Source organism: Taeniopygia guttata, chromosome 28, assembly GCF_048771995.1.
Source record: "Taeniopygia guttata chromosome 28, bTaeGut7.mat, whole genome shotgun sequence".
Classification (NCBI taxonomy): Eukaryota; Metazoa; Chordata; class Aves; order Passeriformes; family Estrildidae; genus Taeniopygia; species Taeniopygia guttata.
This window is the reverse complement of record NC_133053.1, coordinates 5184074-5207355: the sequence shown is the minus strand read 5'-3', so window position 1 is coordinate 5207355 and position 23282 is coordinate 5184074. Positions and strand designations below refer to the sequence as shown.

The following is a 23282-nucleotide window of genomic DNA, read 5'->3' as shown; positions in this document are numbered from 1 at the left end:
ATTGGGAGCACTGCTGGAATTTACCCCATCACCTTAAAGACCCCTACTCCATCCCCAGCTCCTTTCATTCCTACATCTACAATCACCCCACCAAAGTTACAATAAATGCTTTTAAACATGACTGCACACATTTGTTATGAGCAGTTAAAAGGATGCTATTTAGTGGGGCTTGCCCTGCTCAGCTGACTTTGTTGGGCCTGGATTATCCAAATTTCAGCCTCTGCTCGTTTTCAACGGGTTGGCACAGGCTTTTCCAGCCACCTCCAAGGAATTCAAAGGTCTGCCACCAGGGAATTAGAAAACCCAACACATCAGCACTTACAAAGTTGCTGTCCCACAGTCTAATTTCCAGGAAGAAAAGAAATTTAGGAGCCCATAAACTTCAAGCAGATTAAAACCTGCTGCTGGGCCCTATAGCAGCAATTTATCTCAGAGCTCCATAGGGCTACAGAAAGAAGGGAGCAGAGTGCTCAGGTCACAATTCCAACAAAGGAAATTTTCAAATGCAGAACCATCACAATGCTCCCCACACACCTGCCACAGATAAACCATCGGGAAAATAATCCAGGCAGGACACTTAAAGGCTTGTTTTTATTAAAAGACATCTTCAGAAAAGGTATTTTAGTACAAAAAATGTTTAAAATACACAAACTACACTTGCTTTCCTTTCCAGCATCAACATTTATAAATTACACCACATAGTTATTAACACTGCATTTAAATATGAAAACAAATTGAAACAGAGAATTCATCACTGAGTCCAACATCCTACAAACAACTATGTACAGTATTTAGCAGCTAGGAGCTCTAGCATAGTAGTCAATATGACTTCAATAGGGCAGGATGCTTGGGAAGCCCCAAGACTGCAGCTTGGCCTGTAAGTTTTCAGGGCCCTGTTTTGGCCACCTCTCCCCAGACACCCACCCTAAAGGCAGAGGTGATGCCATATATCATGGTACACACCTGATGAAGTGTGGCTCTTGCAGAGAAACCCTGCTGTCCCCTGGCCTTGTAGTACTGGGACACACATGCAGGACAGGTCCAGCCACTCTGCAAAGCATGAGGCATCTGGTGGAAGAAGGCAGCCCCTACTTCTGGGGGCTGACAGTGACAGCAAGGCTGTCCCACCCAGGGACAGTCACTGCTCTGGATCTGTGCTGTCCCACTGCTTGTCCTACCCGCCCCCAGCAGCACTGGCAGGCAGCAGGCAGAGCTCCCCAGGACCTGGCCCCTCAGGCAACCAGCAGCAGGATCTCACCCAACAACCTTAGAGCTGGAAGCAGTTTTCCCAGCTCCCAGCAAATTCCAGCACAGCCAGAAATACAGGTCTTCAAAGGGAAGGCAAGCGAGCCTGAGGTCACCCTGAGCCTTCCCAGCAAGCCCTGTACCTCAGGGGGCAGGGGCTGCTGCACAGATGGAGCTGCCTGAGGCTCACTGCCCCCAGCCCCACAGGAAGGAGGCTCCAGGGGCTCTCACAGGATGGTACCTGGGACATCATTTGGGAACAACAGTGAAAGACAGGACATAGCAAGACTCCATACCCAGCGCTGTGGTCCAGAGCAGTGAGACACTTCACATGCCCCACCTGCCCCAGGCCCAGGTCATCAACACAGTATAGAAATGTTAAGACAGGATAGAAAGCACCAGACAGTTTGAACTGCCCACAGCAGCACGTGGCAGGTGAGAAGACCCTTGTGCATGCTTTGGAGGTGGTTCTCCCTCCTGGGGCTCCTCTTCAGATGTGGGAGTTCCCATTCAGGGGTTTTGGCAATGTGGAGCTGTTTTACTTTTAGTGAGGAACAGTGTTGTGCCTCTAAAGGGCTTCTAACCAAGGAAGGGGAGGTTGTTTTCTGTAAACACTGAGTGAGGGAGCTCAGGTCCATGCTCCACGGAGAAAGTCTCAAGTACAAACTTTAGGGCTCTGCTTCCAGTGCTGCAGGTTGGATTTTCATGATGGTTGACTTCAAGGGGTAATACCTGCCCTTCCATGTCTTCCAGAAGATGCCCTGCTTGCGCTCGTGCCTCTGCCGGGGGATGGAGCGGAAATACTTCCCATTGAGGTTGGCATGGCCACAGGTGCTGAACCACCAGCCGCCTACAAGGGCAATGAAGGCACAATTTTAACTCATAAAAATTCCAGCCAGAAAAACCTAGGTTCAATGCAGCTGATGCCCCTATTTCCCCCACTTTTCCAGAGCTTCAGAATCTTACAAGACCACCTCATGTACAGCCGAGGAGTCCCATGCACTGGGGAACCTTTCACAGATCCAACATGACTTCAGGCTGCATCTGCAAATCCAGGCTGCTGCTCCTTGTGTGAAAACCCCCTTCCAACCCTTCAGCAGCCAGGGCAAGGGAGGCCTCTGCCCTGCTTGAAAAGGTTCCAAGCAAAGTGGCAGGCAGCAGGGCTGTTATGAGGACAGGTGCTTGGGCCAAGACCTGAATCGTGAACCCTCCCTCAGCTTCAGCTTCCCTCTTGGTTGCCTGCACAGTTCTTCCCAAAGAAGCCGCTGTCCCAGGGGAGTAGAGGACAAGACCAGCTCAACAGCAAAGGGGTCTGGTGCCACAGGGTTTGGGTCCCACTGGACCACCACCAGATGAAAGGGCTGGAAACCTCACAGGCTGAAAGGGAAGTGCACACACTGGGATGGAAGACCTCATACTGACCTGAGAGGTGTTTGGCACAGTTTGTGTCAGCTTTAAGGTCATGGTCACGATCCCGAGTGGAGAAGGGCAGCTGCCTGAATTCCCCAATGGCGTTTTCCAGCTCTCCAGACAGAGGCCCCAGCAGGTTGAGTGTGTAGGCTGCACTCTCACCACCAAGACTGAAGACAAACTGAACCACCTGGGAATTCCCCTCCCAGTCTTCCAGCTCAATCAGGAGATTGTATTTTCCCTCTTGGACAAGGTGATGTATCTTCTCCAGGCCCAGCCAGAAGTCACCTGAAATAAGGATCATGACTTTGGCTGCAGGGACACAAACATGCTGTGAAAAGCAGAGATGTGTGCAAGCTCCAGAGACAAGCAGGGACAACCTAGGACGCTGCAGCATTTGAATCACTGTGTGGCACCTGCAGGACACATCAGGAAGATCAAGGACCCCTGCTCTGCAAGCAGTGTCCCACCCATCCCTTCACCCACATCTGTGCTCCAGCACAGAGAGCTCCAGAGGCCAGCAAGGGGAATAACTTTTGCTGAGCTTCTCTTATCGCACAGTGAGAACACAGACACCATCATCCACCTACCACGGAGGTCTCCAAAGCCATTCTTGTAGGCATCCCACAGCTGGTCAAAGTCCACAGAGCCATCCACGCGCCTCTGGATCACTGTCCAGCCACCCTCTGTGGGAAGGGAAGACACAGTCCCTTGGGGTTATTATTTACCAGACCCCCCTGCCAGATGCTGTGGGACACTGCACGGCTTTACCTGCGGTCATGTCACAGTAGACTTTGAAGGGCTGAGATCCCATGGGCTGCACCTGGAAAACGCCACTGCTTTGCTGCCCAGCCAGGAAGAGCTGGTGGCAACCCTCTGGGAGCTCTGCAGGGGAAGGAAACAGCAAGTGAGGAGATGGCCACAAGCCCCACTTCCTCAGCAGGTTGCTCCTACCACGGCCCCGGCACTTGCAGCCCTCGCCACGAGCAGTGGCTGCAGCTCTGGACACGTGCTGAGGACAACAGCCCCTGACTCCAGCATCTTTAAACACTGTGACCCCACATCTTCCCTTTTACTCATACAGAGCTCCTTGGGCTTTCATCCAAGGCAAAAGCCAGGCTCTGGGCCAGGCTGGAGTGACCTCAGCTGGAGAGCAGGGCTCCCCATCAAGCAGGGACAGAGGAGTTCCCAGGTCCCTCTACACCTGCAGACAGGAGTGCCCCGTTTGGGGTGGGGCAATGTCAGGGCCAAGCATCCCCATCCCACACAAGGCTGAAGCAGTGTCAAGGGGCCTCAGAGGCAGAGAGAAAGACAAAGTCCTGACATCAGGAAGGTGGCTGAGCATCCAACACAGGACCTCTTTCTCCCAGCAACTGTGGTGGTCCCTGCTGGGCAACCTGCCACCAACAGGCACAGCACCAGACCCTTCTTCCATGATACACTGACTGAGGCAAGGAGTGGGGGTGGACTCTGAGAGCCCCAGCTCATTGCAGGAGTGGATTGCCCAGGGTGAAGCCACACCCTGCTTCATCCCCCTCCATCCCCAGGGGCTCCTACTGCTCCTTCAGCCTCTCAGGGACTTTGCTCAGAGCTGCCAGCAAAACACCATTTTAACAGCTCTGATAAAAGTCCATCCAGGAACCACCACCCACAGCACTTGGGAGAGATGAAGCAGGGGGAACCTGTTACAACACCCGAGTCAAAAGGCCACAGGAGGATGTGCAGGGACTTCAGCCCCAGGGTGCTGCACAGTCAAGGGGCTCTTTGTCAGCAGGGACAGGTGCCCCAGTCACCCTCAGACAAAGGGGCCCTGTTCTCCCCGGGCCAGGCGGGTGGGTTGTAGCTTTGGCTGCCCTGGCTCACAGCTGCTGCCAGCATGACCCTGAGACAACCTCAAGACAAGCCCTGGGCTGTGCTGGGGTGCTGGCCACGGGGGTCCCCTCACAGTAGTTGCCCCAGGGTCAGGGCTGACACCATGATCCAGAGCAGCAGCAGGGAGAAAGGCTTCCTCCACAACAGCCAGGGGCTTCCTGGGGGCAGACAGAGGGGGAAAAGAAGGGCCTCTGAGCTGCCAAGAATAAAATCAGCCCTTGCAGAACATCACCCCCTTCCATCCTCACTGGGTGCTGGGGAGTCTTGATGCTGCACTGGGGTGAAGAGCAGAGCCCCAGTTGGAGGAAAGGTCAGGGGGGTCCCAGGGGACAGAAATATGACATCTGCCATCACCTTTCACCCATTTCCAACATATTCCTCTCTTTGCCTTCCCCTCCCCCTACAAAATTTCCCTTCCTCGGCAGGGGCAGCCCCTCTCCCACAGCCAGCACAGCTGGTGGTCACATTCCTCACACCCCAGGGCAATGCCAGGGCAGGACTGGTGCCACCATCAGTGCCCCACAGGACAAGCTGAGCCCCAGACCTGCCCTGAAAGCCATGACAGAGGGATCGAGGGCACTGTGCATCAAGGATGGAATGCAAGGGCTGAGTGCATCCTGAATATCCCCACTTTCTGGGTAAATGCAGGCAGGGAAGCAAACCAGGCTCGGAGGAAGGATCGCCACAGCCAAGGCCCCTGCTCACATTGCCATGGCAGGAAGGTGCTGGGCTTGCCAAGCTCCTCACCTCCTCTCCAGCATTGGTGGGATGGTACCAGGCAGATGTTTAGTGGTCCCAGCATGCACAAGTCAAATCTACCCCTGCCTGTTTCTCATTTCTGGGCCCTGGCTGTACTTGATCCCTGTTCCCTGGGTGCCACAGGGACTCTCCAGCAGCTGAAAAGATGCAGCTGCTTGAACAGCCTCTGCTCAATCTTTTTGTTTGAGGAACATGCTTGTTAGTTCCAGTTCATGTTGCACATCCAAATGGCACCAGCAGAACAAGCCCTCCTGACTGCTCCTGTGTTTCCTTTTCCCTCCCCCTTTATTTAGCCAAGCACACAACAAGGCTGTATGTGCCTTATTCACCCAACAGGATTTCCAGCCACGACACAGGGGAGGTCACTAACGTGGTATAAACAGCCCTCCTCAGGGATGGCAGGGCATGCCCAGAGCTGCCTGCATACCTCCCCCTCTCCCGCCCCAACCCAGCCCCATTATTTTGGAGTCTCAGAGCCACAGGGAGAGCGTGAGCAGGGCTCTACCTTTCCCCTACTCGGCTGGCTGCCAGCAAGCACAGGCTCTGCCCAAAGACGTGATCCTCTTTCTGCAAGCTATTAAACCTCTCACTCTCCAGGCAGCTTTGAGCCTTCAACTTTCACATGCTTGGCCCCATGCCAGTCCTGCCCTGAAAAAACTTGTGCTCACTGGATGCAAATAAAAGGGTCTTTCTGCACGGGCTGCTGCTGGAGCCCAGAGCCGCCCCGCAGGGCCACGCTGGCACCAGCTCTGCCTGACAATAGCCTGGGAGCCGCTGGCACAAGCCTCCCCAGCTCTCCCCTGCTCCAAAAGCAGCCACAAGGCTCCCTGGGCAGAGGGCACAGGGCCAGCCTGTGTGCTTTAAGGTTTGCCAGAAAACTCACTCGAGTTGATAATGAAAGAAGGCAATTTGTTTTCTGTCAGTGATACCAACATCAGGGATTAGGCAAGACAAGGGGAAGCTCACAGCTGGTGGGACAGAATTGGCAGGTCCATGGTCTTTCCATCAGGGACAGAGCAGCACTGGAAGGTGCTGAGCTGACACAGCATCTGTGGGGGCTGCAGCTCTTTCTGCCTTCACTACCACAAACATTTCTGTAGTCAGCATCAGCCAGAACATCCTACATCTGCATCAGCAAGTAGCAAAGGTCCCAGCCCATCTCCAAGCATAACCTAACAGTGGAATCAAGGGCTGTACTAGATAACCTCTAAAGGTCCCTTCCCACCCTAACTGTTCTATGACACACACTACTGCAGGCAAATCACAAAGCAGAACTTGGGAAGAAACAGGAGAGGGAAGTTCTGAGAGAGTTTTCTGGCTCAGAAGTGCTGCTCTTAGTAATATTGACCCTGCACAGCCCCACTGAGCTGTGCCCCAGGAAGAGTTTGAAGCACCATGTTCCACCTCTCTTCTGGTCCCTGTGGACAAGCCCTTTGTTCTGCCCACCCAGCTTTCAGACACACCAGTGACAGCCCCAGGCTCCACAGACAAATTATCCTGTGCTTTCCCATAACCATCCCTGCTAGGCCAGGCCCTGAGCAGGAATTCCCCATGCCTCCTCATCCTGCTGAAGATCCCTAGACAGCAGCACAGCAGAGACAGCACTATGATCTGGCTGACACAGCATGATGCTGGCTGCTCCTGGCCAGCAAACCCTGCAGGGACATCAGTTCCTGTCTGGAGGGAGGCTGCAGGACATGGCACAGCTGGGGACACTCACTCTGCTGCCCTTTGCTCTGCAGGAGCCCCTCCAGTCCTGCTGCCAGGGGAGAGGATGGCAGATGGCAGCATCCACTTGCCTGCTGCAATGCACATTTCCCAGGGCTGTGAGCATCCACTTCAACTCAGCACCTTCAGCTAAGGACAGTGTGAGCTGAGACACTTGCATTTCACACATGAGATAAGCTCTGAATATGAGCCAAGGGAGAGAGATACACAAGACACAGCTCTGCTCTCAGGCCAGGGCTCCCTAACCCTAACCCTACCCTCCTCCCACAGACAGCAAAGACATCTCCCACCTGCCTGGTGAAGTGCGAGCAGGTGAACAAGAGTTAACTCAAAAGAGCTGAGACACCCTCCCCCCACCTCCTGCCAGTCCTTTTTATAAAATACCTGGTCTCAGGCTCTGTCTATTCCCCACTGCATGCCTAACAACAGGCAGCAAAAAGCCTCTTTAATACTTAAATTCCTGCTGGACTAACACTGGCCCCGAAGGCAAAGATTCTGCCTGTGCTCCAGATCCCCTCACTCTGGCCATGCTCCCAAGCTCCAGCTTTTCAAGCAAATCTCACATCCTGACTCAAGGCAAATGAACCTTTTGTGACCAAAAGGTGGCAACTGCTACAGGTTTGTTCTGGCATGGACAAGCAGCAGCAGAAGCAGATACTCACTCTGCGTCTGTACGGACTCCCCACTGCCATTCTGACTCTGGTTGGTGAGGTTGAGGCTCTTCTTCAGGTTTATCCTCCACTTTGGAGGCTGTGTTTTGTTGTGATGTAGGGGAATTAGTAGATTGACCTAAAAAAAATGCACAAGTCAAAACGGTTTTATCTCAGCTTGTTTTCCACTCCATTACTCAGGTGAGTAGGTCAGCCACACACCAGCCACTCCCTGTGGCCAGAGCTGGGGCTGAACTTGCCTAGAAACCTCGAGGAACGGGAGATACCCAGTCCTGGCAAAGCCAGAATTGATTGTGGTTTTTCACACCCATTGCTAGCTGGTTTATTGTGCACATAAACGCAAAGGCAGAGCCCAGGGAGGCTGTTCCCACCCGCCAGTTCTCCTATTGCTCCATGCAAACTCTCTGGGAGCTTGCAGGTTGCTACCCTCACGTACTGATGATGCACTGCAGCATGAGGAGCAGAGCTGTGGCTCCTTCCGAGTCCCCGAAGCCAGGGAGCACCAGCAGGACCACCAGAGCAGGGACAGCAGGAGTGTCACACCAGGGTATCTACAATATGTAGGGCCAGGCTGGGGGCTGTAGCCCAGGACAGGGGCTCACCTTGCTCTGCAGGCTTTTAATCTGCAGGTTCTGCTTGTCCAGCTTGTACTGCTGCTGCTTGATTTTCTGCAGAAGCTCCTCGATCCGCAGGTTCTGAGCATCCATCAGGGCCTGCAGGGGAAGAGCCAGGTGAGCTGTGGCTATGTGAGACTCCCGGGAGGGCGCTCCCGGTGCCCCCAGACCCCTCCGCTCTCCTGACGCTGATCCCGGCCAGCTGCTGCCGATGTCCCGGGACAGTCCCGGGTCTTTGCCGCAGTCCTTCCCGGTGTCCCCGGGTCTGGGGTGTCCCCCCACCGACATGGGTGTCTGGGGTGTCCCCGCCTCGGTGCCAGCGGCAAGGGCCTGTCGGATCCTCCCCACCCCGCTCCACCCGGGGGATGCCGGAGCCCCCCGCGCTCACCTGCAGCACCCCCAGGTCCCGAGCGCTCTGGTTCCCCGCCGGCCGCGCCTGCAGCGCCAGGCGGACCCGGCCCTCCAGCCGCTCCAGCCGGCCCTGGATCGCGTCCTTGTCCGCCGCCACCTCCTCCAGCCGCTGCCGCAGCGCCTCGGAGAGGTTGAGCAGCATTCGGCCGCGGCCCTGCAGCTCCCGCACGCTGCCCCGCAGCCGCTCGCCGCGCTCCTGCGCCTCCCGCGCCTGCCGCAGCAGCCGCCCCAGGGAGCTGTTGTGGGCGCTCAGCCGCCCGCCCAGCTCCCGCAGCTGCCCCTTGGTGCGCTCCACGTGCTCCTTCAGGCCGTGCCCCAGCTGCAGCAGCCCGTGCGCCAGCACGTTCACCTCGTCCCAGGAGGCGAACTGCACCCGCCGCTCCCGCCCGGTTCCCGGTGCGGTTCCCGGTGCGGTTCCCGGTGCCGGAGCCGCTGCCAGCCCCGCCGCGCACAGCAGCAGCGCCGCTCCGCCGAGCTGCATCGCGCCCGCTCCGCTCCCCGCGCCGCCGCCGCCGCTCGGCTTTTATGGCCCCGTGCCGGGGAGGGCCCCGCACCGGCCCCTCCCCGCCCGCCCGGCCCCGCCGCTTTGTTCGCCCTCCCCGCCGGCCGCGGCTCGGGCCCGTCTCCGCCGCCCGGCACGGTCCTGTCCGCCCCTCGGTGCACCAGTACTCATCTCTGCCCCCATCCTCATCTCCGTCACCACTCCCATCTCCATTCCATCCCCATTCCTGTCCGCATTCCCGTCTCCTTTCCTATCCCTGGGGGGTCCCCATCCCCGTTCTAATCCCTACCCTATGCCTTTCCCCTTTCCTGTCCCTGTTCCCATCTCCATCCCCATGCCCATATCCGTTCCCATCCCTGTCCCCATGCCCGTCCCTATCCCATCCCTGCTGCCTGTCCTGTCCCTCATCCTGATCTGCACCAAGCCATGATTCCTGGTGCCCCACTCCCGTGGATGCCCCGAGGCCGGGAGGAGCCGGTGGTACAGAGCTCTGTGAGGGGCTCTGGCCTGGCACAGGCGGGTGCTGCCAGCCCTGGGGAGGGGGCATACTTAGGGTCATCTCCTCTGTACACCTGAGGGAAGCAGAATGTTCTCTCCTCTTAATGTTCCTGGTCTCCAAGAGCAACAAGGATGGATAGATCAACCTCTCACTACCCTCCCCCCACAGGTTTCAATCACCCCTCTGTGAAAAATGCGCATCTTATTTTGTCAATGTCTTGGACCCTGGTTTCTGGCTCTTCCTTCTTGTTCTGCCATTTTTTGCTGGCTTTCAGGGGGTTTCAGTTCTCTGTGTTTAGTCTCCATGAAGGAATTCGCACACTGCGATGGAGGTGCTGTCGGCTCTGTTCGGGTTGGAGCAGATGGAGCCCTTCTGCTCCCTCCCCACGGGCGCTTCCTCCTGCTGCCCCAGCGCTCCATCCCTGCTCTGCACCGCGCAGCCTCGACAGGGAACTGCCTCTCCTCTCCTCCCACTCTGGATTTTGGAGCCAAATCTCTGCTTCCCACCGCTCCCGGCTCATGAGCCCCCTGGGCCGGGGCTGCAGCCCCTGTTCCCGGGCCGAGCCCCTCAGCAGTTCTGCCTCCATCCCACCGCTGCTGCTCAGAGCCCTAAGGTTCAGGCGTGGCCCCGGGAAAAGGCTTTTTTCATCTTGTCCGAAAATGTCTGGCAGGAGGATTTCTCTTTCCAGGAGTCCCTACGTATCTGCAAGTATTTCCCAGGCTGATGCTGTCCAAAGGGTGAGTGAGAGGCCTCAGAGAATGCACTCAGCTCAGGGTGGAGTCACAGAGGTTAAAGAGGAATTTCGGAAATTCCAGCAGGAGAGTCCCAAGCCCCCTTCACCAGCCACTGTTTTCACATTTATTTCATGGTCAGAAGGAATTTTTCAAGCGAGGAAAGAGGAAAAAAAACCCCAGGTACAAAACACTGCAAGAGAAAAAGAAACAATAAAAATCTGAACTTCTTTTTCCAAATCTTTGTGCTTTGGGGCTGTCCCTCTGTGCTCTCCCTGACACTACTGCTAGAGAGGAGCTGGGGACATAGAGATGGCAGTGATGGGGAGGGGGTTCCATTGCCCCTTCTCTGCTGGGCTTGGGGTCCCTGCAAGGCTCTTTGGGGTGCCCTGGCTGGCCTGTACCCCCTTGCCCTCAGGTCATGGTCCCCCTGCCAAGGACAGATCTGCCACCATACCACCACCCCTGAGTGCTGTAGGGGCTGCCAAAAATTCCCTGATAAAATCATAAAAATGAAAATTCTTATTTTCAGCTTGTATTGCTGGTTTTTGGCATCCCAGGAGGGAGTGAGCTGGCAGGAGTCATGCCCATGGAGCCCAGGGCTGGAGCACCTGGCATCCCAAGAGCCCTCTGGACTGGAAAACACCAACCCTTGAGTCACTGGGACAAACAGGGAAGCAGAATTTCATGTGTTGGCTATTGCTGTGGGTTAATGACGTCAGGCAAAATGAATCCTGTGTGAGCTCTGCTCCCTCCCACCATTACCCAACACTGGATCTTGTCCTGGGAAACCACGGGGTTACTCCGAGTGCTCAGCAGACATGTTACCACTGGTTCTTCTCTGCAGTGCCAGCAGAGAGGGAATGTGAGAAGCCAAGGCCTGTTGAGAACCACATGATTTATGTGTTTTCCTTTGGCTGTGTTTTCCTACTGGGGCTTCTCAAATTTGCCCTGAGAAATACACATTTTTAAGGTACACAATGCAAAGCCCTCAGAGGCCATGAGCTGCCTCAGGCTAGGAATGACCACAGAGCCAGGTGCTCTCAAGTTTAAATGGAGCTTAAAATGCCGTGACCAGCATAGTGTGAGCTTCTGGGGCATTTCTCCACGCCCTGCTCTATCCTGTGTGGAAAAGGGCTATGGTCAAAATCTCTGTAGGGTCCCAACTGCCCAGCTTGGCTTGGGGCCAGGGAAGGATGAGGTTTGGTCTCAGGGGATGAAGGACTCTGTCCCCTGCAGGTCCTCAGGAGGGACCCTACGAGGACACTGCCCCAGCCCAGTGGCCTCGGGAGCCAGAGCAGCACAGGGACCAGCAGGGCACAGCAATGGCTCTCAGGGCTCTCTCTCTGTGGGTGTCTGGGGTCAGCCCTTGGGCAGGGAACAGCAGACCCCGGAGGAAGTTATTTTCTGTGGAGGCTCTCTCAGGAACCAAGGGATGCTCCAACCCCATCCTGCAATCTCTATCCTTATTCCTATCACTATATCCATGCCTGTCCCTTCTTCCATGCAGTCCCACCAGCTCAGACACCCAGGAAAGGCAGTATCACCAGCACACTTCAAAAGTAGTTCCTTCAAAGAGCCCTCACATGGTGGCACCCCCCCTCCCCATCCTCATCCCCATCCCCATCCCCATCCCCATCCCCATCCCCATTCCCTCCCTGCACTCAGGCTGTGAGTGGGTGGGCTGTGGGGAGTGTCTTTGTTCCCTGCCTTTCTCCACCCCGCTCCTTCCCAGGCTGACCTGGCAGGTCACTGTGTGAAAGTTCAGCCCCTCTGAGCTCACACGAACTCCTGCAGCTGCTCAGGCCCAGGATCTCATCACCAGAAGGGATGACTGGATGATTTACAGGAAGGTTGCTCACAGTGTTGCTTTGTTGTTAGAAATTGCAAACGTAAGGGAGACTCCAGAGAGAGGGAATAGGACGTGTGAAATACATCATCACAGCTTCAAGGGTAAATTTAGCTTTTCAGAGGAACATAATTCTGATTCAGCAGAGGACAGGAAATATCCAGCACGGATTCCCTACTGGCCCCAGCCTGGGAGCAGCAGCACATCTCACCCAGACAGGCACTGGCAGCATTCCTGGGCAGAGGGGTTCCTCCATCTCCCTCATCTCTGCTGACACCTGGTCCTGCAAGGATTCCTCCATCGCCGCCCTAGTTCGGCCCTGCAGCCAGCCAGCTTGCTAAACCCCCACCCCGAGCTCTCCTGTTCCCTCTCTTCCCAAGGAAGTTTGCTGATCAAGCTTTGTCTCTCCACACTCTGGAGAAGGGCCACGCAGCTCCTGCCGCCTGCCCAGGCTGGTTGTACCCCAACCCTCGCTGCTCCGAGGGGACAGCAGGGTGGCACAGCCTGCCTCCTCTTTCCCAGGGCTGGGAACACCCCCTCACCCTGTCAGAGGACACCCCAAATTTCTTGGCTGTTTCTTGAGCAGAGATTAATTTCCAAGCAGGGTCAGTATGAAAGATGGAAAATTGGCCACAGCCACCCCCCTCAGTGAGAAGCAGCCCCATAGGGAGCTCAGCCATGTCCTGGGCTCAGTCCCACCCTGTCTCCTCTGGCTTTCCCTGCCAGCCCAGGGCAGCCCTGGGCAAACCACTGGCAGCCCAAGTGAGGCAAGGTGTTGTTACCCAGGTTGCTGTATCTTCAGAGGTCTCCAGAGAACAGGTAAGGGTTGCAGCCACCCTGGGGTCCCTCTCAGCTGGGGAAGGTCCTGGGGCCTGTTAGTCTGGAGGAGGGAGGCCCATTTTCACATTTGAAAAGCTGACATAAAAGGCCAGCAATGCTCTCATTCCAAGCAGTCTCCTTATTTTCCTGGCGAGCCTGGATGAATCTTATGCAAGTCTTCACTCCCCTTTATTCTTCCTGCCATCCCAGGCTCTGTGGGGAGCACTGGGGTTACTGGGCAGAAGGTCACACATGCCAGAAGTCAGGAGACCAGAGGGCTTGGGGTAACGTGGGAGGCTTTGCAGCCAGAGAAACCTGACTCTTCTTTTTTACACTCACCTCTTGGTTTTACCAACATGCGTTTCACATTAGTGGCTCTGGCTGGCTGAGCTGCAGCTGAGGGCTCAGGGAGCTCCAGGATCCTGGGATGAGGCTGCCCCTTGGCATCCTCAGTCTGCTCTAGGCCCATGTGGGCAGGGCTGGACCACAGGGCCCAGGACTGGGCTCTGCTCTCCTTGTGAGACAGCAGCAGCTTCTATTTCATCAGCAGCCTTTGGCCAGGGACAGACAACGGACTGGGTAGAGCCATGAGGATGACAGGGGATTTCCCCAGTATTTTCTGAACATCCTTTCATTTCATTTGTGGTTTCTGAAAGGAGGTGCCCAGAGCCACTGAAAGGAGAGAGCTGCTGTGGCAAGTACAAGCAAAACCCACAGAGTTTATCCACAGCCCTGTTGTCACTCCTGGCCACTCATCTCCTCTGTGATGGGGACAGAGGCAGCCCTGGCAGTGCTTAGCATTTATCAGGCAGCATCTCATGGTGGCCATGACCCTCTGTACTCTGGCACAGCCCCTCACAGGCTGCATCTCCTGACACAACACAAACGGCTTTTTTTGGCTGTGTTGTGTGAAAAGCCAGCAGGTCACTTCTGCTGCCCAGGAAAGGCTTTAGCTGTCCCAGGACATTCAGGATGGGTGTCCACAGGAATCCCTGGGGCTGTCCCAGGACATTCAGGGTGGGTGTCCACAGGAACCCCTGGGGCTGTCCCAGGACATTCAGGGTGGGTGTCCACAGGAACCCCTGGGGCTGTCCCAGGACATTCAGGATGGGTGTCCACAGGAACCCCTGGGGATGTGCCTCCTGTCCAACACTGTGCTGGGATGGGTAAGAGCTCTGTGGCCTCCTCACCTACAGCCAGCAGCAGCCACATCCACAAGGGCTCTGCTAGATCTCTGCTTGTTCCCATGGGGCCACAGCTGCTTTTTCTGCTGGGAAGAGACTTGCAGGAAAGTGCAGTAGAACTTTATACAGGAGAATGACAGGGGACACATTCCTCATGCAGTAGCAATGAGAGAAGCATGCAAATTTTGAGGCACCATCCTGAAAACCCCAGCTGGGGATCAAACCTCTTCCTACTCGTGTCCCTGCTTGGTTTGTGACTGTAACAAGGTGGCTGTGCTGGACAAAGCTCAGGAGAGGCAGGGCTGTGCCTGCAGGGCAGCGGTGATGTCTCCCCACCCCCTCCAGCTGCATCCAGCTGCGTGCTCAGCTACCTAACAACGAGTCCAGCCCCGGGCTGCGTCCGGATATTTCCTGCTGTAAAAGTAAAGGGAAGGGTCTGTAGGGTGGGGGTCAAAAAAAGTGATGAAAATGAGGCTTTGTCTGTTGAATGAATTTTCCAAACAGAAATATATCTTAATCTTTAGTCAAGATTTTCCTGCATTTTCATGCTCAGATTCTGGATTTTTCTAGATATTTACACACACACACACACACCCCAGCATATACAGGCACTAGGAGGGAAAAAAAAAAAAAAAAAAAAAAAAAAAAAAAAAAAAAAGTGAAAATCTGAAAAGAAACAGATTAAAATGCCCCAAAGCATGAAGAACCCCAGCAGCCCCTTTCCCATCCCCCCTCACTGCAGAAACACCAACAGTGTCGGGGGAAGCTCCAGTTCCCCAGCAGGGCTGGGAGAGAAGAGCTGGCCCCATTTCCAGCCGTAGCTCTTTACCTGCTCTGACAGGGACAGTGGCTGATTCTTGGTTCCCTAAACTGAGTGTTTTGCTGCCCAAAGGATGGATCTGAGCTCCCCCCAGAACATCAGCAGTGTCCCCAAGGGGAACAGTACCAGGTACTCACAGGTACTTCCCCGAGGCATCCCACACCCAGAATCCATCATCAGCACTGAGATACATCCCCTGGGGCATCCTACACCCAGAACCTACCACCCAGCACGCAGCACCCACAGACACTTGCCTGGGGCATCCCACACTCAGGACCCAGCACTCACAAGCACCTCTGCAGGGGCATCCTGCCCCCAGCTTTCCTCATCCTCGGGTCAGAGAGGAGCAGTGGTTCTGCTGGGACAAGGCAGGGACAGGGCAGCATCTGTTTAGCTTGAGTTCCTTTAAAAAACAAAGGCTGTGTGGTTTCTACCTGGAAGACAGGTGTTTCCATTGGCAGGACTTTGCTCGGTACTGTAAGAAACCTGACGAAGGTCCAAGTCTGTGCCTGAGCTTTGAGCTTGGATGCTGCTGTTGAACCACCTTACTCAGCCAGAGCTGAGCACATGCCCTTGGGAGGTGCCCAGGTTTGACATCCTGTGATCCTCCACGCAAGGAAATTCAAATACCTAGAGAAAAATATCCTGGTTGACAAGAATGCAGCTACACACTCAGGGGGGCTGGAAATTGTTTCCCCATTGCAAAGTGCAGAGAAAAGGCAAATTCTGAGTCCAAGAAAACCCTCCCATCATAAAAAAGGAGTCCAAGATGGGGAGTTCCCTGTCACTAAGATTGGCCAAGGTTGCCATGATGATGAGAGGGCACTGAGAGTATGGGGCATCCTGGCTCCTCCATTCCAGCTGGAAAGTGGGATTTGCATTGTGGACTGTCACTTTTAACGGTGGCTTTGTGGTTCCCTCTTGCTAAACATCTCCAAACCCACTAGATCTGTGCCCTTGACTGGACAGAAACTCTCTTGGGAGAAACTCTCTAGGGAGAGAACAGTCAGGGTGCAGAGGGCTGGTCCCAGCCTCCCCAGTGCCCTTGTCCATGAGGTGCAAGTGACCCCAGGCAAGTCCCACTGGATGCCTTTCCATACATTTCTGACTTTCATCAAAAGTCCCCCTGGACCAACCAGACAAAGCCCACCAGCAGTTTCTGGTACATGTTCCTTCTCCTGCGAGGCTACCCAGGAACATCCTGTCACCAGCCTCTGCCAGGACCCTGCAGAAAATGTGGATATCAGCAGGAGTGCGCTATGGCAGCAGGGCTGGACCTTCCTGTGGCTCAGGGCTGGACCTTCCTGTGGCTCAGGGCTGCCTTCAGCACCATCAAGCTGGGGCAGTTGTGGGCTGTGCCAGCAGCTGTGGCATCACCAGCAGCGGGCTCAGCCCTCACGGCTGCTCCCCCACCTCTGCTGGAGCTGGGCTGGGTGCAGGTCCCAGGTGCTCCAGCCTCTGGTGGCACATGGCAGCCTCTCAGGGCTGGGAGCCGCTGGCACTTGCTGCTTTCCATGCCTTGGGGCTCGCTGAGGTGCTGATGGCTTTCTGGGGAAGAGCCTCACCACAGCCTCAGGGCTTTGGTGAAACCCACTTGTGCAGACAGTCCAGACAGTGCCCGTTTGCACAACCACATCTTGTAAAGGTTTGCAACCCCCACTCAGAGCTCCCTGGGATGATTTTGTGGGACTCAGCAGGACCAGGTAGGAGGGACACTGTCCTCCCGGCTTCTTCCCCAGGATGGTTTCCTCCTCTCTCCAAACCTTTCTAACACCCTAAGCTGGTGTGAGGGATGGAGCTCTGCCTGGCTCTGCATCTCCTTTATCCTTGGACTTCAGGACATTTAGCAAAAATAGCTGTCAGAAAGGGGAAAGTGACCTTTGCCATTTGCATAACTGTTTGTTGTGTCAGCACAGGCACAGAGTGTTTGGGGATTTTGTGCAAAGTTCCAGCAGGACTGAGCCAGGGCCAGGAGATTTTTGCCTCTCTGTTTGGCAGCTGTGAGTAACACCGGGAACGTGGCTCCTAATCCCTGCTCAGGGAGACACTTGGGGCAGGAGCTGCCTTCCAGGGAGTGTGAGTGCTGACTGTAGGATTCCCGGGGTGTCTCCGTGCCAGAGATGCTCCCCTGACTTGTTGACTCACCACAGAATGGGAAGGGAAAAGCTGCAGCAATGGGATAGGATAGGATGGGATGGAAGGAATGGGAGGGGTATGCTTCAAGGATGGGATGGGAAAACAAAGGCTGCAGGCATGGAATGGGAAAGGCTGCAGGAATAGCAGGCTTAGGAATGCCACAAAGTGTTTGGGACGTAGTGCCAAATCCTCACCCCATGACAGTCTTCTGAACACACAAAACCAAAAGCTGAAAACCTGTCCCACTGCCTTCTTGGTTCAGTCAAGGGGCTCGATCTCCTCTGCCATGAAGGCAACAAATGGGTGTCCTGGGGAGCTGAGAGCCTGTCTGGGGGCCCAGAGAGCTGGGGACAAGGCAGCTGGGCTGGATGCCGGGTCTGGGGCCCTGAGTACCCTCAGGGTGCTGTGGCTGAGGGATCCAGAGCCGGCAGAGCCGAGGGCTGCCCGGGAGTGACCGGGCCCAACCTGCCCCGTGGCCTTTCTGCCCAGCTTGGCAAACCCGGCCCAGAGAGTGAAATTAGAAGCAATTAAACATTAAGCTTGGCTCAGGCTCAAATCAAACTTTCTACCAATTTTAGCTGTTTGTTTCTTTAGAGACAGCATGCACTGGAGTTCAACTGGTGACGCAACACAGAGGGGATTTCTGCCCGCGTGGGGCTCTGGGCCAGGAATAGACATGAGGGCTGCCAGTGGCTGGAGCAGAACAAGCTGAGGTTGGAACCAAAGCACAGACAGGGCAGGACATGCAGCACCTGATGTCTCATTTGAAAATTTGCATCTTTCTGCTTTTTGATTCATTCTTGCTCAATTAATTCTTATCCTTTTCAAGAGGCAAAAAGGAGCCTTAGAGCCAAGGAGAGAAACAAGACATTGATTAAATCTTCCAGCAAAGACCCTCATGACCCTCCAGTGAAGGAGGGATGCCCAGGGCGCCCACAGAGCCTCTGATGCAGTGTGGGGGTGGGCTGGGGGCTGGTGTGGTGGGCTGGGTTTGATGGCCAGGGTGTCACCCTGGCAGTGGAGAGCTTCCACAGCCACCTTGGCCACCTCGAGCACTGACTGACGGGCAGCACAGCTTGGCCCAAAGCAAACAAGGCTGAGTTCAGGAGCAAGGACAGCGGATGGCAGCGCTGCTGAGCGCTGGTACCACCCACCAGCCGCCCCTGACAGGGTGATCCAGGGGCCATGGGCCTCTTGGCAGCACCAGGGGATGCCAGCTGGCAGCAGCCCTGCAGCAAACCCATCACCGCCTTTACCGTGTGTGGAAAAGAAGGAAACCACCCCTGTAAAGGCATTTCCCAGCTGTGGGTGTAGGCAGGATGAGACAAAGTGATGTCACAGGGGCTCTCTCAACATCCTCCCCAACTGATCTCAGGGTAACACAGTCCTGGCAGCCTCAGGGAGACTTTGTCCCAGTGCTGTGGTGTGGCACTAAACCCTGCTGGGTGGACAGTAAATGACCAAGTGAGCCACCAGGCTATTTGTCACCTGAGGGATACCACAGCCAAAAAGAAATTAAGCCCCCAGTTACCCACTAGAGCAACACTTTAATGCAGAGAAGTGGGAGATTTCATGTTCTGCAAAGCCCATGAACAGTGACGCTGTACTCTCTGATTTCACTTGGAAGGGACTTGGAGAAGGCAAGATGCCATCATGATGGGCAGTTATCTGAGAGCCAGGGACAGCTGGTGGGCTTGGGGCAGACGGCTCAGCTGGGCACAGCCACTCACCCCAAGCACACCTTTGAGTGCCCCACGTGGAGATGGACACCAGCAGCCACAGTGCCTTGGGCCAAATGTCTGTGTGGGACTGAGCCGTGTCTTTGCCCATGGCATCAACTGGGTCACCCTGACGTGCAGGGAGTGCCTCGGGTCTCAGACATGGCTCCAGCCCTTCAGACGGCTGCTGGAGAGGCAACTGCCAGCCCTCATTTATGTTACCCTGACAACATTCCCCATAACTGACTGAACAAATCATGCAGGGCTGTAAGAGCTCCCTAATTAACACAGCTATTATTAGCAATGTCAGGACAGGTTTGGAAAAGGCAAGTTCAGAGTCCCTGTGCCTGACGTGATGTCCTCTCTGTTACTTGGGAGTTCTGACTGCACCCTGACTGTGGGAGCAAGGACACCCCTGGGTGCCCGAGGGGTTGGATGGGCTGCACAGGCACTGGGCCAGGCATGGGAGCTTTGCACAGCATGAGTGGGGTCATGCTGTTGCCAGTCTCTCCCCATGAGCCAAGAAACTGCTCTTGGCTCATACCCAGGCAAATCCCAACGGAATCAGGACCTTCCTTATTCAGGCCAAGACTCCTGGTGCTGCCAACAGCTGGATGTGGAGGGGGAGCAAGGTGAGAGGGTTCTGCTGGGTGCAGGGAAGTGTGCTGCCCATGCTGCAGTGCCAGACCCTGCCTGCCCTGGCTCCTGCCTGAGAGCTGGTGGCTCCGGGTGCTCTTTGCCATATGTAGGGCAGCCCCGGGGTGCCTGCAGCAGCTTGTTCACTGCCAGAGCTCTGCTGCTCTTGCTCCCCATGGAGTGCTTGGAGAGGTGCCTAATTCATCCTTTCAGAGCAGAGATAAGATGGATTAAGGCCTGCTGAACGGTTGCCAAAAGAATTGCCATTAGGCCCTGGAGAGCTTAATCTCCACGAGACTAAAAGCAGACAGGCTGCACCCACAGCTAGTCCTGTCTGCCAGGGGATAAACACCCAGTGCAGGATTTCAGGGAAACCTTTGGAGGCTGTGAAACACGTCCCAAAGGGTATTTGCTGTCCAGAGTGCTCAAGGCTGGGTCCTGGATCCCACAGTTCCCCCAGCTCCCAGGGGAAGTCGCTGAGTGAAATGCACAGGACTGTGTTGGCCACTGGAGCCTCGGACACCTCCGTGCCTTGACTCTTCCTTTCCATGAGCTGGTCTCCAAGGCTCCTCCGTGCTGGCAGTGTTATCTCCTGCAGATTAGCTCCCCAAAGCTGTCCTTGCCCACGTACTCCTCAGCTGACTCACTTTTGTTGTTTCCTCTCCCTATCTCTGATTTCCTTTGCTGTCCTCACACTACCATTCCCCAAGGTCCAGCTCCTCTCCAGGTATCCCTGACCTCACTGCTGACACGTTTCCCAGCTCCCAGACTGATTTCAGGGTATAATAATGTCCCTTTCCATGGAGCCAGAGCATGGAGGGGACAGAGTTCCCTCTCTCTTCCCATGGTGACAGACAACCTGAATTTGCTCCCTCGCAGCCTGCCTGGCTGTGTGTGCTCAGCATTGTGCCCAGCATGACCACCACAGTTTGGACAAGGCAGTGCCAGTCTGGTGTCTCATTCTTGCCTGGGAAGAAGTGGTGAGACTGGCCAGGGGTTTTGGACCTCTTTGGAAAGCCAGACCAAGCAGGCCAGTGTTTGCATTTTAGTCAAATCTTGGTGGTAAGGACGTTGTGCCAGGTGCCAGCTACCACAAGGGATCTGACCCCACTGGCTTTACAGCACAGCCAGCACCTCTCAGGGCTAGAGACAGGGAGAATGGGCCCATCAGCCATGGGCCCCATCAACCCATCAACACCCTGCTCGAGATCTCTGGCTATCTGGCCATCCCACAAAGAGGGATCTTGAGTTCATTTTTCTGCCAGAACCTGGAAAGAGGCAAGGCACTGGCAGCATGCCAGGGCAGTGCTTGTGACAGCGGCTTTGGGGTTCATCACACCTCTGCTCTGAAAAACACTGACATCCCCAATGTCATTGTCTCAGGACTTTTGTTGACAGAAGAGATCTCACAGGCATCCCTCTCCCACCAGCATTGTGTGGGTAAGTCAGGCTGAATTAAAGCCCTAAAAAAACCTCCCACACTCAGGACCCAGCACTCACAAGCACCTCTGCTTGTGAATGCTGCCAGCCTCACAAGTGCTCCCAGCCCCAGCGCTGAGCCCTTCCTCTTGTGCCCCTGGGCACCCCTAACCCCCAGCTCCTTTCATACAGGTGAGAAACCCTCCAACTCCACTGCTGCCCTCCCACTGCCACCTCTGCCCTTCCTTGCAGACCCCAGGATGGCACCTGCCTCCAGCCATGGGGCACTGGGGGCCGGGCACTGCTGTCCCCTCTGCCCGGCCTGATGCCAGCCAGGTTGGTGATGGTGACACACTGTCCCAGCCAGCCAGGCCCGCACTGCCCTGCCTGCCAGTGCCAGGGCTGGCACGGGCTGCTCCTCTGGTGCAGACACCGTCCCTGCACCCCTCAGGGATGGTTTTTGACTGGGCTGTGGCTGCCAAGACCCAGGAAGGACACAAGTGACCTTCATCCTGAGCGCTCTCCGTTCCTGAGGGCGGGATGAGCTCAGTGGGGCTCTGTGGTGTCCCTGCATCCCTGCCTGTCTCTGCTCCTGCTCTGCCCTGTCTCTCCTCTGCCCCAACCCCTTGTTGGATTTGGGGTTCCCTGGTAGGGTTTGGGGTTCCCTGGTTGGATTTTGGGGTTCCCTGGTTGATTTTTGGGGTTCCCTGGTTGGATTTTGGGGTTCCCTGTTTGGATTTTGGGGTTCCCTTGTTGGATTTTGGGGTTCCATGGTTGTTTTTTGGGGTTCCCTGTTTGGTTTTTGGGGTTCCCTGGTTGGATTATGAGGTTCCCTGGTTGGATTTGGGGTTCCCTGGTAGGGTTTGGGGGTCCCTGGTTGGATTTTGGGGTTCTGTGGTTGGTTTTTGGGGTTCCATGGTTGGTTTTTGGGGTTCCCTGGTTGGATTTTGGGGTTCCCTTGTTGGATTTGGGGTTCCCTGGTAGGGTTTGGGGTTCCCTGGTTGGATTTTGGGGTTCCCTGGTTGGATTTTGGGGCTCCCTTGTTGGATTTGGGGTTCCCTAGTGGGTTTGGGGGTCCCTGGTTGGATTTTGGGGTTCCGTGGTTGGTTTTTGGGGTTCCCCTCTTGGATTTGGGGTTCCCTTGTCGGTTTTGTGGTTCCCTGGTTGGATTTTGGGGTTCCGTGGTTGGTTTTTGGGGTTCCCTGTTTGGTTTTTGAGGTTCCCTGTTTGGATTTTGGGGTTCCCTTGTTGGATTTGGGGTTCCCTGGTAGGGTTTGGGGTTCCCTGGTTGGATTTTGGGGTTCTGTGGTTGGTTTTTGGGGTTCCCTGTTTGGTTTTTGAGGTTCCCTGTTTGGATTTTGGGGTTCCCTTGTTGGATTTGGGGTTCCCTGGTAGGGTTTGGGGTTTCCTGGTTGGATCTTGGGGTTCCGTGGTTGGTTTTTGGGGTTCCCTGTTTGGATTTTGGGGTTCTGTGGTTATTTTTGGGGTTCCCTGGTTGGATTTTGGGGTTCTGTGGTTATTTTTGGGGTTCCCTGTTTGGATTTTGGGGTTCCCTTGTTGGATTTGGGGTTCCCTGGTAGGGTTTGGGGTTCCCTGGTTGGATTTTGGGGATCCGTGGTTGGATTTTGGGGTTCCCTGGTTGGTTTTTGGGGTTCCCTGTTTGGATTTTGGGGTTCCCTTGTTGGATTTGGGGTTCCCTGGTAGGGTTTGGGGTTCCGTGGTTGGATTTTGGGGTTCTGTGGTTGGTTTTGGGGGTTCTCTGTTTGGATTTTGGGGTTCCCTGGTAGGGTATGGGGTTCCCTGGTTTGATTTTGGGGTTCTGTGGTTATTTTTGGGGTTCCCTGGTTGGATTTTGGGGTTCCGTGGTTGGTTTTTGGGGTTCCCCTCTTGGATCTGGGGTTCCCTTTTCGGTTTTGTGGTTCCCTGGTTGGATTTTGGGGTTCTGTGGTTGGTTTTTGGGGTTTCCTGGTTGGATTATGGGGTTCCCTGTTTGGTTTTTGGGGTTCCCTGGTTTGATTTTTGGGTTCTGTGGTTATTTTTGGGGTTCCCTGGTTGGATTTTGGGGTTCCGTGGTTGGTTTTTGGGGTTCCCCTCTTGGATTTGGGGTTCCCTTGTCGGTTTTGTGGTTCCCTGGTTGGATTTTGGGGTTCCATGGTTGGTTTTTGGGGTTCCCTGGTTGGATTATGGGGTTCCCTGGTTGGATTTTGGGGTTCCGTGGTGGTTTTTGGGGTTCCCCTCTTGGCAGAGCATGTCCTTGGG

The 23282-nt window shown here is 55.3% G+C and overlaps 1 protein-coding gene across 1 annotated transcript; it reads right to left on the bottom strand.

Moving 5' to 3' along the window:
- Positions 1 to 577: 577 nt before the first annotated feature.
- ANGPTL4 (angiopoietin like 4) lies at positions 578 to 9235 on the bottom strand. The gene is made up of 7 exons (XM_030256950.4): positions 8688 to 9235; positions 8288 to 8398; positions 7677 to 7803; positions 3427 to 3540; positions 3246 to 3341; positions 2668 to 2943; positions 578 to 2095 (listed from the first exon to the last, which is right to left on the bottom strand). The coding sequence occupies exons 1-7, from the start codon at positions 9189 to 9191 to the stop codon at positions 1914 to 1916; spliced, it is 1410 nt and encodes a 469-aa protein (XP_030112810.4). The 5' UTR covers positions 9192 to 9235; the 3' UTR covers positions 578 to 1913.
- Positions 9236 to 23282: the final 14047 nt, after the last annotated feature.

Coding starts and splice junctions, on each gene's coding strand:
- ANGPTL4 (XM_030256950.4), bottom strand. CDS start 9,191: ATGCAGCTCGGCGGAGCGGCGCTGCTGCTGTGCGCGGCGGGGCTGGCA. Junction 3,541..7,676: donor GGAGTCCGTACAGACGCAGA/GTGAGTATCTGC, acceptor CTTCCCCTGCAG/AGCTCCCAGAGGGTTGCCAC. Junction 2,096..2,667: donor CTGTGCCAAACACCTCTCAG/GTCAGTATGAGG, acceptor TTGCCCTTGTAG/GCGGCTGGTGGTTCAGCACC.